Raw genomic sequence first — 18,616 nt, 5'->3', positions numbered from 1 at the left:
TTTCTTGATACACGTTATTTATTAAGTATCCAGATACCCTGACTAATTTTTCATTGCAGCTGTTTTAGCCAGATGTAATTTCAGAAAGGGTAAATATCCTAAATATAATTTTTTTAAATATCCAGAGTTTTGTCACTTAATTGATTTATCATATTAAATTGGTCACACTCATTGTTTTTAAGAAAATCCCAAAAAATCTTTTAAATAAAATGATAAAAATGATGTTATCATGATGTAATAGTGCAACATCATTAGAGCTCACTGCAATTAGAGGAGAATGAGAACTGCAGATTCTGTTACGTCAGCTAACAGATGCCAGTGTTGGTCTCTTGATGATCAACAGGATCAACACTTTTTCTATTTTATAGGTATATGTATGTTTACGTATGTTTACTGTCTGTTTCTACTTATGTATGTATACAGTCTTATGCAAAATGTTTGTGCAGCCCTGTTCAAATGACTCAATGACATGAGGCTCTAATGCTCAAACTATTCTTCAGGAAACTACTATAAAACATACACATTTAAAGTGCCACTACTTCTGCACATGTCATATTTGTGATTTGCCAAATGTGTTCAGCAAAATATGTCCAGAAATATTGCCAATATAATAGGAGCAGAATAACATGATCCTACTGGCACCATGCCTAATGCCAGGTGTGGGCTAGAGGGGTATAAAGCCCCCCAGCTTTAAGCTGTGGAGCAGTGGAGCTGTGCCCTTTGGATTAATGGCACTGCATCCAATAACTGAGCTGGGGGGAGGTGGGAAGATCATTCAACATCCTGACCTCACTAATGCTCTTGTCACTGAATGCAATCAAATCCTCACAACAATGCTCCCAAATCTAGTAGAAAGCCTTTCTTGGACAGTAGAAGCAGTGAGTGGGCAGGTGTCTCAGGTGTCTCACTTCTGTCTCTCTCTCTCTTCTCTATCATTTTAATGCACTCTGTTTATTTGCAGAATAAAATAATGATAATGTCTCATTATTATAATTATTGTTTTTTTGTTAAATTCAGTAAATAAATATATATATTGGGTAAAATGTGCATGCTAAAGTTTGTTTAGGTGAGGATTTGTTCAGTTATTTACACTCAGAAAATCAACATGTTTCATTTGAACAAGGGCGACCAAACCTCTGAACACAAATCAATATTATTTATCATTAAACTCATTACTGGTTAAAATATGGTATTTTCCATTATTTTATTATTTTAAATTTATTTTCTCTTTTTTGCTTTTCTATTTCTATAAATATTCAGTTATTTATCAATAAATATATGACTGATTAAACGTGTATTATTAATTACTTTCTTCTTCTTCTTCTTCTTCTTCTTCTTATTATTATTATTATTATCTCATTGAGGCTTATCTCATTATTGCTGTATTGTTTATTATTTATTTATCATTATTATGAAACGTTTTACTGGTCATGATTTTCTTATAGATAATTGGTTAATATGCTATTATTCCATTATTATGAATTATATCTAAAAATATACCTATTGCTGTGTTTATTATCTTTTTCTTGTTTTTGTAATTGTATAATCTCATTATTATGATAGTTTTCTTAATTCGTTTATTTTTTTTATTAAAGTTATTAATAACTGATTATTATGCTAATACAGTTTCCCCTCTTTGTCCATTCTTCCGTTATTATGAATATTATTTTATTATTCCTGTGTTATTTATTATGTGCTTATTATTAAACGTAATGGTTCAAACTTTAGTACTGATTAATATGCTGAAGTATACCGTTTTTGCCTTCCTTCAATTCTTCCGTTATTAGGACTGATTATCTGATTATTAATATATTATTAGCGTTAATAAAGGCTGTGTATTGTTGTGAAGGGGTTGAAAGGCGGAAGTGACGTCACATGCGGGTACATGTTGGTGTACGAAACGGGAACAAGCACGGTCCCCCAGAGGCAAATCGGTTTCATAGAGAGCAGCAGAGGCGGAGGCGGAGGTACACAGCTGGAGCAGCTGGAGCAGCTGGAGCAGGTCGGTGTCCGTCCTTTAACCCTGCTGTGCAGTTCAGAGTAGTGAACCCCGCGGTCATGCTAGCCTGTCTGTAACCCGGAGGAGGAGGAGGAGCAGCGGAGAGAGAGGAGACCCGCTCCGAGAGCTGATCCAGACCCAGATCGGACCGTCCCTCTCCTGATCCGGGCTGAGCAGGGGCAGATGGGGCAGATGGGGCTGCTGGGGCTGCTGGTCTGTCTGCTTGCTTCCTGCCTGCTGGCCGCAGTGCTGTCCCACAGACCGGTCATCATAGTGCACGGACTCTTCGACAGCTCTGCGGACTTCATCACCCTCAGACGCTTCATCAACCAGGTCAGAGTCTTCACTCTCTCCACTGTGTGCACTCTGCTCACTCTCTCCACTGTGTGCACTCTGCTCACTCTCTCCACTGTGTGCACTCTGCTCACTCTCTCCACTGTGTTTACTGTGTGCACTCTGCTCACTCTCTCCACTGTGTTTACTGTGTTCACTCTGCTCACTCTCTCCACTGTGTTCACTCTGTTCACTCTCCACTGGGTTTACTGTGTTCACTCTGCTCACTCTCTCCACTGTGTGCACTCTGCTCACTCTCTCCACTGTGTTTACTGTGTGCACTCTGCTCACTCTCTCCACTGTGTTCACTCTGCTCACTCTCTCCACTGGGTTTACTGTGTTCACTCTGCTCACTCTCTCCACTGGGTTTACTGTGTGCACTCTGCTCACTCTCCACTGTGTTTACTGTGTTCACTCTGCTCACTCTCTCCACTGTGTTCACTCTGCTCACTCTCTCCACTGTATTTACTGTGTTCACTCTGCTCACTCTGCTCACTCTCTCCACTGTGTTTACTGTGTGCACTCTGCTCACTCTCTCCACTGTGTTTACTGTGTGCACTCTGCTCATTCTCTTTACTGTGTTTACTGTGTGCACTCTGCTCATTCTCTTTACTGTGTCTATTCTGCTCACTCTCTTCGCCGTGTTTACTGTGTTCACTCTGCTCACTCCCTTCGCTGTGTCTACTTTGCTCTCTCTCTTCGCCGTGTTTACTGTATTCACTCTGCTCATTCTCTTCGCTGTGTCTATTCTGCGCACTCTCTTCGCTGTGTTTACTGTGTCTACTCTGCTCACTCTCTTTGCTGTGTTTACTGTGTCTACTCTGCTCACTCTCTTCGCTGTGTCTACTCTGCTCACTCTCTTCGCTGTGTCTACTCTGCTCACTCTCTTCGCTGTGTCTACTCTGCTCACTCTGCTCACTCTCTTCGCTGTGTTTACTGTGTCTATTCTGCTCGCTCTCTTCACTGTCTACCCTGTTCGCTCTCTTCACTGTGTCTATTCTGCTCACTCTCTTAGTGAGTCAGTCTTAAACTGCTTCAGATACACTGATCAGCCATAACATTAACACCACTGTCAGGTGAAGTGAGAAACAGTGATTATCTTCATCCACAGTGGCTTCATCTGTCAAGGGATGGATCTGTTAGGCAGCAAGTGAACAGTCAGTTCTTGAAGCCAATGTGTTAAGAGCTGGAAAAATGAGCCAGCATAAGAATCTGATCCACTTTGACAAGAACCAAACTGTGATGACTGGACGACTGGGTCAGAACGTCTCCAGAACATCAGGCAGGTCTTGTGGGGGTTTTCTGGTATGCACTGGTCAGTTCCTGCCAAAAGTGCTCCAAGAAAGGACAACTGGAAAACTGGTGACCGGGTCATGGGCACCCATACTCACTGATGTTATTGAAGGCCCACCTCACAACTTGGAGCACTTAAAGGACCTGCTACTAACATCATGGTGCCAGATACCACAGGACACCTTCAGAGGTCTTGTGGAGTCTGCGTATTTGATGGGTTTGGCAGCGTGATGAAGACTGACATACTATTAGGCTTTAATATTTTGGCTGTTCTGTGACATTTCCTTTACCTGTCTGGCACCTTATTTTTGGCCCACAGTAGCCAGACATGCTGAGTACTGTAGTCTTTTCTCCTTAAGTGAGTGTTTTTCAGCCTGGCTGTTTGCATAGCGCTGACTGCTACTGCTACAGAAAGCAGACCTCGATAAGGGTCTTTTGTGTTCGACTCAGGTGTTTGCACACGGTTGTGGGATATGTAGCTAATTTGGATTAAATGGGACCCTTTGAGAAGAAAAGAACTCTATAGCAGTTATGCTTCAGGAATGTTGATGGACTGTGGTCTGATCGTTTGTGGCCTTTAGAAGAACAGAACTGTAAACCGCTCAGGACCATCAGTATGTAGTGTAATATGGGCTGATTCTTCACTGTATTCACTGCTCACTTTCCCTGCCTCTCTACACTGTGCTCACTCTGTTCACTCTCATCTCTGTTTATACTCTTTACTCTTTTCACTCTCATCAATGTATTCACTAATCAATTTCCCTGACCCTTTACACTGTCCTCACTCTTTTTTTACTTTGCTCACCCTGTTCACTCTTCACTTTCCCTAAGTCTTTACACTGTGCTTACTCTTCTCATTCTGTTCACTCTTTACACTCTTCACTCACCATCTTCTCTGCTCACTCTTCACTTTTCTCACTCGCTTTGCTTTGCTCACCCTGTTAACTTTCCTCACTTTCTTCACTCTGTTCGCTCTTTTACACGCTTTACTATCTTCACTCTGCTCACTGTTTTTACTCTTAACTGTTCACTTTCCTCTTTTGTTTTTACTCTGCTCACTCTCTACTCTGTGCTCTCTTCACTCTGCTCACTCTTCACTTTTCTTACTCGCTTTACTTTGCTCACCCTGTTCACTTTCCCTTACTTTCCTCACTCTGTTCACGCTTTACTATCTTCACTCTGCTCACTATCTTCACTCTTAAATGTTTACTTTCCTCTTTTTTTGTTTTTACTCTGCCCACTCTCTACACTCTGCTTTCTCTTCATTCTGTTCATTCACTTCACTGTGTTCACTCTGCTCACTCTTCACTTTTCTCACTCGCTTTACTCTGCTTACTCTTTTCACTCTACACTTGCCCTTATTCTCTTTTTACTGTTTACAATCCATGCTGCACACACCTTTCCACTATGCTCAACACACTCTTCACTGTGTTCAGTATTCATTCAGTGTAAACTGAACTGATATTTAACTCCAGCTTCACTTTAATATGCCCATAACTATAGCTTCCTGTCCTGTCCTGTGGTGTGGTGTGACCTGAGTGGTGTGTTTTCCAAGTTATGGGAACATGGTGTAGATTACCGGGTCCATGTGAGATAGCTGAGACTGCTGACAAAGGGTTTTTCAGGGCAATGGCTTGGGGATCGTAAACATGAGACGCACCCGGCCCTGGCCAGCCACTACAGGGAATTTACCAGTTGTTTTTTTACAACATAAGCATGATTCAGTGGTTGAGATGTAAACAGTCATTCAGTGTGGAAGTTTGGTGTGAAATAATTAATTGTAGAGAAACTTAACAACTTAACTTAAAGGCAAGGCAAGTTTATTTGTATAGCACCTTTCATACACCATGAGAATGTTAAGTGCTTTACATAAACACATAAGGAAAATGACTGTGCTACAATAAGTATTTAATTTAATTTAAAAGAATTGAAAAAAAAAATAAAATTAAGGGGTCACCATGACCTTTTACCATCCAAAACTGTGTCTGCTGAAGTTTATAAGATGTTGATGGTGGTAAAATAATGGGAAATATATAAATGTAGGTATGTAGGTATGTATGTAGGTACTATTTTTCCCTGTGAATTGCCTGCTTGGTACCTTCCACCACAAAATAAATATGTATAATAAATACATACATATTTATTTCAAAATAAATAAAAAGATTAAGGCATAAACCTTCAGAGAACCATGGTAAAACAGTGTCAGTCATAGCTTCAAGCTTTTCATGTCTAGTTCCATTTATCACCGTCGTAAACAGTATGACTCTGAATGGCTCTGAATGGCCTCTCTTACGTCTTAGCCGTTTAATTATGCAGAAAGTTTGGAAAATCCAATAATCTTTGTCTCATTGCTTTGTCATCTTTATTGCATTTTACCAAAAGAGACATCCCTCATGATTTTGACCAGGTGCTACTGTGCTTAGGTTACTTATTAACAGACTTAATTGTTTGTATCATAAATGTAGCTGGAACAGCCTGTCCAGAACTACATGAAGATTTTTTATCTATTTAGTAGATTAATAAGTTAATGGAGCTGGATTTGTCACTCTGTTGGATATGATCCATAACATTGAGCCAAAACATGACCACCTGCCTAATACACTGTTTGTTGACCATATGCTGCATAAGCAGCTTCGACTGAGGCGAAAGTGCCCTGTTTGATTTGGCACCAAGATGTTACAGCAAGTCCTGTAAATTGTGAGGTGGTGCTGCTGGGATTCCACGAATTCTAGATTGGGTTGAGCTCTGGTGAGTTTGGAGGCTAAGTCAACAACTCTTTGGCATGTTCATGTTCAAACAATTCCTAAACAATGTGGCAGGAACATCATCCAGAGGCCCTGTCCACACATATCCAGATATTTTTAAAAAGAGTTTTTGTCTGGGTTTTGGCCACCTGTCCACAAGAAAACACAGTTTTAGATCACTGAAAACGGAGCTTTTCAAGAACGCTCTCCAAGGTTGTCAGCATTCTCGCTTAGACTGGAAAAACTGAGCTTTATGAAAACACTAACAAGTCATAAAGTCATAAAACCACCACATCTACATCTGAAGTCTGGATACGTGTGGACAAAGCCTCTATAGACCGCTGTGATGAGGGAATACCACTACCATGAAGGGGTGTACTTGGTTCACAACAAGATTTAGGTAGGTGGCATGTGTCAAACTGACGTCCACATGAATGCCCAGACCCAGAGTTTCTTAGAAGAGCATCACCAGAGCATCTTCCTCCATTAGCTCATCTTCCCACAGTGCATCCTCGTGCTGTCCATTCCCATAGGTAGTTGGTGCACATGTACCCAGCCGTCCACGCAATCCGGCTCAGACTCAGTCCATCGCTTTAGTCCTTCGCTCTCAAAATCCACTTCTGACACAACTTCCCCATTTGCCCATTGAATGTCCTTTTGATGGTGGACAGGGGTTAGCATGGGGCTACCCAGCCCCATATGCAACAGGGGATGCTGCACTGTGTGTTGTGACACTCCTTCTCTCGGTTTGGCCCAATGAATTGCCTTCATTGCCTTTGGTCATCAGTGACCACCTTGTCGCTGGTTTGTTTTTTGTCCATCCTCGGACCACCATCTCCACTAGCCTTGCCGTTTTGGAAATCCAGTAGTCAGACCAGTAGTGCAAAAAAATAACATGCCGTTTATGTGATAACAGTTCTGTGTATCTTTGTAAAACCAAGTGGTCTATGTTGACTAAAGAGCTGATCCTGGATCAGTTAGCTCTCTACAGCTTGAGGAACAGTTTTGGGAACTATCCCCACTATACAACTCCCCATTTTCCTTTCTCTGTTCAGGTGTTTAACATCTCTGCTTGTTTCTCTCTCTCTTTCTCTCTCATTTCAGTCTCATCCAGGGACGAACGTGTCTGTCATAGATCTGTTTGATCGCAGTGCCAGCCTACAGCCATTATGGAAACAGGTGGAAGGCTTCAAGGAGGCCATCTATCCCATTATGCAAAATGCGGCCGATGGAGTCCACCTAATCTGCTACTCCCAAGGTCAGTGTTCATCTGTGTTTCTCATTACATCTGCATACAAGCAGGAGGACTGTATGTGAGATATGTGACTGTACAGTGTATCCGTACACCACCTGTGTCTGTTATCAGGACTGTGTACAGTAGGAGGATAAGCAGATGGTTATCTTTACGCTGCCTGTGTTATGCTCTGCTGTTTTTGACCCTTATCCTGTCTCATCACCCACACATCCTGTTCCTTCTATCTCTCTCTTTTTCTCCCCCGCTGTAGGAGGCCTGATATGTAGAGGAATCCTGTCTACTCTTCCTGACCACAATGTTCACTCCTTCATCTCCCTTTCTGCGCCTCAGGCTGGACAATATGGAGGTCAGTCTCTTCTCAGTTTTCTACTGAACTCTATTTTTTTTTTTTTTTTTTTTTTCATTTTCTATGAATTTCTCCTTTCTTCTGGTCTCCTCTTTTCTCTTCTCTTTTTCTCATCTCCTCTCTTATCTCCTCTTTTCTTCTTTATTATCTTCTCTTGCCTTCCCTTCTCCTCTTTTCTGCTCTTCTTGTTTCTACTGGTCTTCTCTGGTCTGCTTGCTTGTCTCTTTCTTTCTCTTATGTCTTCACTTCTTTCCCATTCTATTCTATTGCCGAATCCCCTTGTCTCTTTACCCCTGGTCGCATGTCTTCTCCTCTCATCTCATCTCATCTTGTCTCATCTCATCTTGCCTCGTCTTCTATTCTCTTCTCTTCTGGTCTCTCATTTCTCTTCTTGTCTCTTGTCTCTTTACCTCTTTTCTCTTGTCTTCTACTGTCATATCGCCTTGTCTCTTTACCTCTGGTCGCATGTCTTCTCTTCTCATCTCTTGTCCTCTCATCTCTTCTGGTCTCTTCTCTTCTTGTCTCTTGTGGTGTCTTAAAGTCTTCTCTCATTTCTCTTCCTTTCTTTTGTCTCTTTACATCCTTTCTCTTGTCTTCTATTGTTGTATCCCCTTGTCTCTTCGTTCCTGGTATAATGTCTTCTCTTGTAGTCTCTTGTCCTACCATCTCTCTCTTCTCTTTTCTTCTGGTCTCTGTTCCTATTGTCTCTTGTGGTCTCTTCTAGTCTTCTCTCTTCCTTTCCTTTGTCTCATCGCCCCTTTTCTCTTGTTTTCTATTGTTGTACACCCTGTCTCATGTCTTCTCTTCTTATCTCTTTTCTTCTAGTCTATTCTCTTGTTCTCATCTCCTCTCTTAAGTTCTTCTTTCTTCTCTTCTATTTTGGTATCTGCTCTTCTTGTCTATTGTGATCTCTTCTAGTCTTTCTTCATTTCTCTCTCTTTCTTTTGTCTCTTCACCTTTTTTTTTTTGCTTTTGTCGTATCCCCCTGTCTCTTCTCACCTCTTCTCCCCTGGTCTCTTGTCTTCTCTTTTCATCTTTTGTCCTCTCATATCTTATCCCATGGTCTCTTCTCCTCCCTTTCCCCTCTCTTATCATCTTTTCAGTTTTATTATCTCCTCTTCTGGTCTCTGCTCTTCTTGTCTCTTTTTTTTTCCTCTTCTCTTTTTACTTATTTTCTCATCTCCTCTTTTATCTTCTTATTTTCTTATCTTCTTATCTTCTTTGTCTCTTCTGTGTTCTTCTTTTTTTCTTGTCTGTTTTATTCTCTTTTCTTTCACCTCCTGGGTCCTTCAGGAATGCAGTCTGACCACACCCAACACCAGAAATGTTAATAACATCGACTTTTTTTTTTTTTTTCTGCCTGTTTTGGTTAGACACGGACTACCTGAAGTACCTGTTCCCACAGTTCCTCAAGTCCAACCTATATCTCATCTGCTACACAAGCGTGGGCCAGAGAATATCCATCTGCAACTACTGGAATGGTGGGTATATTCAGCTGTGTTTGTTTCAGTGTTAAAGAATTGACAAAAATGTTGCAGTGCCAAAAACCAACAGTGGTTCAGCTGAGTTTAAAGGGTTAATAGGAACATATGGGCAGTCCTGAAGAATCACAGCACATGACTGTTTAGTGCTTTGTCTGTTCTAACACACAGAAGGCAGCTTTTGAGGCTGGGTGAGAGCCAGGAAAACACTGAATTGTGCAGCGCTGGGATTGCCCAAGCAACTTCCCACATGTACCACACTATAAACCCAACACACACACACACACACACTTCTTCCTCTGAGTGTGACTGAGGGATATTCCTCAAAGATGCTGTGTTGTGATATTTTTGGGTGGGTTTTCCGTTTAGAAAAAGCTCTGTATCTGTTGGAGGAAAGAACTGGCACATTATTTCTGACACATCGCTCCTGACTCTGAACTTTGTCTTTCTCTTTCTCGGTCTCAGATCCCCACCACAGAGACATGTACGTGAACAGCAGCGACTATTTGGCTTTGCTGAACAACGAGAGGCCAAATCCCAACTGCACCGGTAATCCTGTCCTGAAATCCCTGATTGAAAATGTGAATGAAGGATTCTGGCTCTTAGTTGAAGGGTTGAACACATGCGCTACAGTTAGACAGCAGGGTGCTGTGACCAAGTTTCAAGAGGGTTTTAAACCAGATCAAGTTTAGGGCTACTTGCTATCTGTTACATATTATAAATTTAGTAGATGTTAGTAGTAGTAGTAGTAGTAATAATTCTATTTCATTTATGTAACCTTTTTAGTACCTTTGCTTTAAAACTAACTCCTAGGACAAGTAAGACAGTCAGTTGTCCGATTTGAGGCATTGACTCCAGAGCCTCCACGCAATGATGTTCAAGTTTGAGATGCTGTGCTGTAACTGTGTAGACTGATGAATGTCTCTCCACAACAAAAACGTCACTATTATTGGCAATGTTGGAAAAAAATGTAAGTAATGTAAAAAAATGGCAATAAATTGACCAAGAGGAAATAAGAGAAAGAACTGAGACAGGCCTGATAATTTACAAATGCAGCACAGCGAGAGTGAAAGCTAGCATTAATCATATGCAGCCATGCTAATAGATGCTAAATTGTCTGTGCTAGCTTTCTTTCATTGCTTGAAATGCTAAAAGATTGAAGAACTGAAAGTTTATCACTAAGATTAGGATTTAGCAACAAACTAAATGTTTAGTACTAAGATGAAGGTTTAATCAGGTTGAAGCTAAACATTTAGCACCGACCTAAAGGTTTAGCACCGACCTAAAGGTTTAGTACCAAGCTGAATGTTATCTCTAACCTAAAGGTTTAGCACCAAGCTGAAGGTTTAGCACCGACCTAAAGGTTTAGCACCAAGCTGAAGGTTATCTCTACCCTAAAGGTTTAGCACCAAGCTGAAGATTTAGCACCAAGCTGAAGGTTTAGCACAAACCTGAATGTTATCTCTAACCTAAAGGTTTAGCACTGACCTAAGGGTTTAGCACTGACCTAAGGGTATAGCACAAGGTGTCTCCCCAAGCTGAAGGTTTATCTCCGAGCACAAGGTTCAACAGCAGGATGAGTTTTTGTGTGTTGTGGTTAATGGTGTGAAATATCATTTTGATCATGCAGAATGGAAACAGAACTTCCTACGCATCAAAAAGCTTGTTCTGATTGGTGGACCAGACGATGGTGTCATCACTCCATGGCAGTCGAGGTTAGTCAACTCTTCCTCACACTTTAGTAGATCAGTAGACGATGCTGAACTGCTGAACTGAGCGAAATCATTGCTGTAACTTGTTTGTTGTGGTGGTCTGTTTTCTTCCAGTCAGTTTGGCTTCTTTGATGACAACGAAACAGTTGTGGAGATGAAGAATCAGGATGTAAGTAGTTTTTCCTGTTGAAGTACTTAGTAATGGAATAGAATGGTTGTCCAGCAGATGGCGCTGTTCCCATGACTCAGGTCTTGTGCATGTTTGAGCAGTTCTGCCGATAGCAGGAACTGATGCCATGCGGACAGTGAGGTTTGATGATGCACAGTGCTGCACAGTCCTCCAGAGTCTAGTGTACTATTAGCAAGGCCCTTCTAAAACTCACCATACCCATGACTCACACCTCACACCCATCTTCAGCTATTCCATGCATGAAAGTTTAACCCACTGGTAACTACATTTGACAAGGAGTATAGCATTGTTTTAAAAAATCTAGCTACAAGGTGTAATATATATATATATATATATATATATATATATATATATATAGTCTGAATAGGGCAGTCCACTCTCTAGGGGTCTGAATGCAGTCCACGCTTCATTTTTTTTTTTCCTCTCAGAACAACAGGCGTTACACTTTACTTTATGATCAAATAATTCCTAGTAGTTACTAAATGGATGGTAAATAATAAATAATTTGTAGTAGATATTGAATAGGTACTAGTAATTACTGGATCATTTATGATAGGTACTGAATAACCAATGGTAGGTACTGAATAACGTTTTGTAGATACTAAAAAATTCATCATTTGTAGTAACTTCTGAATATTTAATAGTAAATACTGAATCATGTATAGTTCTTGCTGAATAATCCATACTGGATACTGAAGAATTCATCATTTGTAGTAGTTACTGAATAACTAATAGAAGATCCTGATTAATTTATAGTAGATATTTAATCATTTATATTAAGTACTGAATAATTTATAGTGGATTAAGAATAGTTCATAGTAGTTACTGAATAATTCACAGTATTTCCTAAATACCTCATTGTAGATCCTAAATCAGTTATAGTACATAGAATATTTTATAGTCAATACTGAATTTATAGTAGGTATTGAATAAGTCCTACTAGATACTGAATAATTCCTAGCAGATAGTAAATAATTCATCATTTGTAGTAGTAAATAATTATTATAATATTTTATTATTAATAAAAAAATGATTACTAGTAGATTCTGATTATTGTATAAGAATTAAATAAAAATTCATAGTATATACAGAATAAATTGAAGTAAATACTGAATAAGTCGTAGTAATTGAATACAAAAGGTTAATCGTGTGTGTGTGTGTGTGTGTGTGTGTGTGTGTGTGTGTGTGTGTGTGTGTGTGTGTGTGTGTGTGTAGGTGTTTCTGAGGGATACGTTCGGGTTGAAGACTCTGTACGCTAGAGGAGATCTGGAGATGTGTTCTGTTCCTGGCGTAGAGCACGTGTACTGGCACTCCAATGAAACGGTATACAAGACCTGCATCGAGAAATGGCTGACATAAACACACACACACTCAGAGACGCGCACACACACACAGAGAACTATTTTTACAGACATGCTTAATAGCGGTCACTTTTTTTATCATTTCATACAATGCAGTCGAAGACGTATTTACCACGGTTTGTTACGGTACAGTGTTGCCAATTCAGTGTAACACTGAAGTGCATTTTTACTCCTGTGTGAGGGTCTCACACCAGCGTTTTACGTTTCATTACGCAAGCATGTTAATTTTTACACCTTTCAAAGTATATAGAGGTATAGAAGACTGATTGATTGAATGTGTGTGTGTGTGTGTGTGTGTGTAAGTGTGTGAGAGACACAAGCACACTATAGCTGTGCAATGCACATCAGTGCCTGGAGGACCTTTCTTGTCCCACATGTAAACCCAGTTACCCAAAAAGGGATGGAGTTAACTGCTGTTTGTAAACCTTTACACCCTATTTTATTTCTTTTAGGATTCATAAGTGAGTGATGTGTTTTATTTGTTTTTTGTTCAAATTAGATGAATTGGTGAAATGATGAGGAAAGCTATGGTTTTAGGTGTGGGTTTTAGGTGCAGGTTCTTTTTTGGCTGAACCCAAAATTGTGACAAATCATCTGTCCATAAAGCATCTAATTATTAGCAGGTGTGAAATGATGGGTATTCTCAAATGCTACTTATTTCTGGAGTCAAGTTCTCAGAACTAGGAGGAATTGTGGTTATGGTAGTGTTTGTGCTTTATAGGAACAGTTGGTTGCTGTACGAATCATTTGCCTTACATTTATTGTGTTTTTATAGTAGTTTTACTTTATTTTGAAAGTATTTTGTAAAGTATTATTTTGATCCACTGATATTTTCTCAATTTCAGAGTCATTCAGAGTCATTCAGAGTCATTCAGAGTCAGGGTTTGGTGTGAAATGGCTCACTGTAGGGAAATGTACTGACTCTGATGTCTTTACAGTGGTAGTGAATGGAACCATGTTTTATCATGACTACACTATCCAAAACCACCAGTCAACCGACCACCACCACGTTTCTCATATGTAATGTTGATGGTGATAAAATAGTGGTTAATCTAAAATAAATAAATAAAAAGGCTGGTTTCTTTAGAATGCTACATTTCACATCAGCCACACTGGAGGACTTGGTTTACATTTGAACCCTTTAATCGTGCACAACGTTCTGAACGCTTGTTGATTTTTCCCTTTTGTGTGTTACAATATGTTAGAATAGACTGTGTGTGCTGATATCATGAGTTAGGATGGGGCAGAAAAAGGGACAGGAGGCTAAAGTAGGAGATAAAAGGGATTAAGGGAGGAGGAAAGGGTCAGCTGCATTGAGCTAGAAATAAAACATCCGTGCTGCGTTACCTTTAACCATATTAACACACCTCTCACTTAGTATCATGTCAAAGCCTTATTGTATTTTTACATTTTACTCGGCCTTAACAGGCAGTTCCACTGAGCTTTATTAACATTTTCTGCATCGTCCAGTGGTTGAGCGAGTAAACAGAGTCCTTCTGAGTGGGATTTGGTGTGAAATTATTCATTTCAGAGAAACATTCAGGGGTGAGTTTTCCCAAAGGCTTCGTAACACTAAGTAATTTGTTAACTAGTTCTTAAAGGCATTCGTTAATTAATGAGCGATTCCTAAAATTCTATGTGAAGTTGCTCACAGACTAGTGAGTAACCCGTCCAACTCCTTACTCACAACATGCCCCCGCAGGTGGGTCTTGCCTGCAGTTCAACACCTAAAAGCCAGGGGCTGCTAATTCCCGGGGAAAGGGATCCACATGAAAACAGAAGAAAGGGAAATAAAATGTGTATTATCAAACAAAAAATATATTTTATATTTTAATTGTATCATTCAATACAGTTTACAGTTTAAGTTAAATTAAAAGTGTAAATAAGTCTCATTACGTTTACAGAGACTGCTCATTCTAAAGCAGAATAACTGTTTATGTCCCTAATACTTCATGTCTAAAAATATTCACTCTGTTGTGTGCAAAAGTAATGATACATATATAGTTTTCTTTCTTAGTTTAGTACAGTTTAGTATAGTTTATTTATTTTGCACTCTATTGAATTTTGAAAATGAATAGGATTTGTGTCAGAAATGTGCAGAAAATATTTAAGTTTTAAGTCTTCTTTAAAGGATGGATTCACTTATTCATTTACTCACATTCAGGGAACCAGTAAACAGTCTAATTTAACCAGGCATGGCCAAACGTTTACACAAGACTGAGAGAAAAATAAGGGAATAGATACACTTCAGTATAAATATTTTCTGCACATTTTAGACATCATTTCTTTGTATTATCTGAGTGGAACATAAAGTAGGATTTTATGTGTCATTACTTTTAAACACAGCACATATTCTTTCATTCTTAAATGTTATATTAAGCTACTAATTGTGCTTTACGATGTGCAGAAGGGTGTGTTCTCTGTAGAGGATGAACTTCTTATTTTCTATTAGAAAATTAAGAACACATGTACACACTCCATCAAATTATTGGAATGATGGAGCACCAACCATCGTTTCAGGGAACACAGATCCACTACTCCTCAGCTTAATGCTGGGGGGCTTTATACCCGTCTAGCCCACACCTGGCATTAGGCAGCATGCCTAATAGGTTCCACTAGGTTCATGTTTATCTGCTCCGGAGAGCCTGTTTCTATTGGTACTTAGCTACAGGACAAGCTAAATGCATTCATTAAAAGGGGTAGTGTACTTTATTATTATTATCATTATTATTATTATTATTATTATTATTAAATAATAATAATAATTATAAGGATGATGATACCATTTTAAATGCATTTTTAATAATCTGTGATATGAATATTAGTTTTAGTTTCAGTTTGAGAAGCTCTTTGGGACCCCCTCGTAAAACGGACTCACGTCCTTTATTATTGTTTCATTACTCGCCCCTAACTGATTACTTTACAGTGGTCGTGAACGAAAGCAGGACTATTAGGGACTAATAGGGACTATTTTGCTGACATCAACACAAACATCAACAAAAACACTTTCAAGATTCACTAGAACGGTTCATTTCACATCAACCACTCTGAGTGACTTTGCTTACATCTGAATCCTGTAATCCAGCATAGCTTTCCAAAAAAGGGGACATTACCCTTTAAGTGTTTCGGAATGTGCTATAATTGAAGGTGCGCTGATGAGTCGGAAAGCAGCAGAAAGATGGAGCACTGAGTAAAAGGAGTCGAGGGAGGGAGAAAGAAGGGACTGGATGCATTTACCAGGTTAACAAACCTCTCACTTATTATCATGCTGAAGTCTCAGGTCTTTTTTTAAAGATGTAGTTTGTTAATCTCTGAGCGAACGGCTCACGTTACAGATATTTTATCGCTGATGAAACGCTCTGGGAATCCGTCTGGGGGGGAGGCCTGTTTTAAGGTGGGTCGCATTTTTTTGTTGAGCATTTGAAAGGCACAGTTTTTACATGGACGGCTCTTAGCTCTGCACCACTGGGCTGTTTAAGGATATAAGCTGATAGGAAGCAAAGGGACGAGTATTGCACAAATCATCGTACAAGGTGTACAGGATGTATCTCTTAACGTGTCTCTGAGTGTCATATGTATGTTTCCCTGCGATCAGGACAGTGTTACATGTGTTTTAAAGCTGTTTAAAGTTGTTTGGGGTTTTTTTGTGTGTGTTTAATCTGCATCGGATGATTTAACATTGTATGTTTTTCATTTTAAAGACTTTTAGGGAATGTTCTTTTATTTTTGTCCACCTTTCTCTGTTTTCTCTGCTTTAACAGGAGAATTAATGTGGTCGGCCTCATGAGCGAGGTGTTTTAAAGGGATGTATGTATACTGTCTGAAGTCCCAATTAGTAGCTCTACTGATTTAGACGGTTAAATCTCAGTTCAGTCGTAGATTCTGTTCTTTTTTGCCACACAAAACCACCATGTCTAACTTCTCCACCCACTTATCTAGGCTGACTTACCAACGTGCTTTACGATTTTTACTAGAAAAGGAACTTTTCCGTGCAGATGGTCCCTGTATATTTTTGGAATACTAAAATGTGGCTTGTGCAACGTTGTCAATGCAGTTTTATTCAAATAAATAAAATACCAGTTTCAAAAACACTGTCTCTCGTATTTCTGCATTGTTGGGAGAAAGGTTGCTTATTTCACAGAAGGCTTTAGACGTCCTACATCACTTTTCCACTGGGCTCTCTATGTAAATCTGTCTTGATTGAGCTCCTGTTGTAAATCTGTTCATGATGAAGAAAACCGAGCATGAAGAACACTTAAGGGTTCTTTAGAAATAAATTGCATTGCATGCAGAGCCACCCCAATGGATCTGAAATGAAGCAATCAGAAGCTTTAATTTAAATGAAGGTTTTGCTCATTTTATTTAACAGAAAAGTTGCATTAATCATGTAGGAATTACAGCCGTAACGTAATTATACAATTGACTGACAACAGGTGTGACCTGTTCCCTTATTATCTAGTGACAAATGAATGAGATAAAAGGTCTGGAGTGCTACATTTGCATTTGCCAGCTGTTGGGAACTTTCAATAGAAGGCCCGGATATACATGTCTTATATGGACCTGACTGTATATTTGACAAGCAGAGTCTTGAGTCACATGACTTTCATGTTCAGGTTGACCTCCTGACCTTAGCACTGGAAATAATATCATGGAATTATTAAGAAGTAATAAATCCATCGCTTGTATCATCAAATTGGAGCTTATAAGCCTCCTATAGCAATGAACTACAATACCAGTCAAAAATGTGGGCACACCTGGTTGAATCTTGCGTATTAAAAACATTTGATCCAGGCCTGATTTGGTCATGTAGGCTATTAAGGCTATTTATTAGTCTTGCAAAATGAGATAATGTGTAAGTATTATTGTACATCAGCATACTGTAGCTGCATGATTTGCGGGGTATTTCCACCCTCACACATGCACGCTGCCACAGCCCTACAACTTAGGCCAAACCCCCCAGACATGACATCCCAACTACGGTGGAAATGTTTTTTTTTTAAGCTGATGATCAGCACACATTCAACCAGTGTGTGTCCAAACTTTACAGTAATGTACAGAATATAATGTAATTAATCACTAAATATTTTTATATAGATAGAAGCATTTGATAAAATGGCCCTGCTGTGATTTCATTTATGACCAAGAGCATAGAGCCTGACGTGCACTCTTTAAAAAAAGGGAGGGGGGTGGTTGTTCAAGGGTTCTTTAATAAAACTGGTAACTTTAGTAAAAAGAAAAATTAGATAAGATAAGATAAGATAATCCTTTATTAAAGGTGCACGTATTTGTCACTGTACAGTGTACACTGTACAGCGAAATGTGTCCTCCACATTTAACCCATCTGGTAGTGAACACACACACACACACACGTGATAGGGGCAGTGAGTACACACACACACACCCAGAGCGGTGGGCAGCCAACTCCAGCGCCCGGGGAGCAGAGAGGGTAAAGGGCCTTGCTCAAGGGCCCAACAGTGGCAGCTTGCCGAGCCCGGGAATCGAACCCACAACCCTGTTATCAATATCCCGGGGCTCTAACCGCTGAGCCACACAATGGGGAAATTCTCTGTGTCACAGCAGAAAGGGATAGCAAGACACTCAGTTACAAAAAAATGTAGATAAATAATTTACACTATATACACAATATAAATAAGAATTTAAAAGTAATAGCAATATTATTTACAAGTTATTGCAAATGACTCTTAATTGCACATGTGGGCAGGGGGGGGGGTATTGCACAGTATATTTTTTTTTACTATAGGACTAATTGGATGCTTAAACTGCTCTCTGGCTGATTGAATGGTATGATTGTAGATGGTTCTACATACAGCGGTATTTACATTTGCAAAGGAGCACTGACCACAACTGACCACAACTGACCACTGATTCTCATAAATACAAT

At 39.6% G+C, this 18,616-nt stretch overlaps 1 protein-coding gene across 2 annotated transcripts; it reads left to right on the top strand.

Moving 5' to 3' along the window:
• Positions 1 to 1,902: 1,902 nt before the first annotated feature.
• Positions 1,903 to 16,803, top strand: ppt2b (palmitoyl-protein thioesterase 2b). 2 transcript variants are annotated; one of them, XM_072674296.1, is made up of 8 exons: positions 1,903 to 2,332; positions 7,474 to 7,627; positions 7,875 to 7,970; positions 9,344 to 9,451; positions 9,917 to 10,000; positions 11,082 to 11,166; positions 11,278 to 11,332; positions 12,569 to 16,803. In XM_072674296.1, exons 1-8 carry the CDS (start codon positions 2,183 to 2,185, stop codon positions 12,710 to 12,712), a joined length of 876 nt encoding a protein of 291 aa, XP_072530397.1. In that variant the 5' UTR covers positions 1,903 to 2,182; the 3' UTR covers positions 12,713 to 16,803. The 2 variants fall into 2 exon arrangements, with proteins under 2 accessions (XP_072530397.1, XP_072530398.1); XM_072674297.1 differs by having other exon boundaries at positions 11,282 to 11,332; positions 12,569 to 12,659.
• Positions 16,804 to 18,616: the final 1,813 nt, after the last annotated feature.

Source organism: Salminus brasiliensis, chromosome 2 (assembly GCF_030463535.1).
Source record: "Salminus brasiliensis chromosome 2, fSalBra1.hap2, whole genome shotgun sequence".
NCBI lineage: Eukaryota > Metazoa > Chordata > Actinopteri > Characiformes > Bryconidae > Salminus > Salminus brasiliensis.
Note: the sequence above shows the minus strand (reverse complement) of the source record. Positions and strands in the feature narration are given on the sequence as shown.

Bases quoted from the DNA above. Each gene is read 5' to 3' on its own strand.
- ppt2b (XM_072674296.1), top strand. From the start codon at position 2,183: ATGGGGCAGATGGGGCTGCTGGGGCTGCTGGTCTGTCTGCTTGCTTCC. The intron at 7,628-7,874 runs GTCAGTGTTCAT...CCCCCGCTGTAG, and splicing joins CCTAATCTGCTACTCCCAAG to GAGGCCTGATATGTAGAGGA. The intron at 11,167-11,277 runs GTTAGTCAACTC...GTTTTCTTCCAG, and splicing joins ATCACTCCATGGCAGTCGAG to TCAGTTTGGCTTCTTTGATG.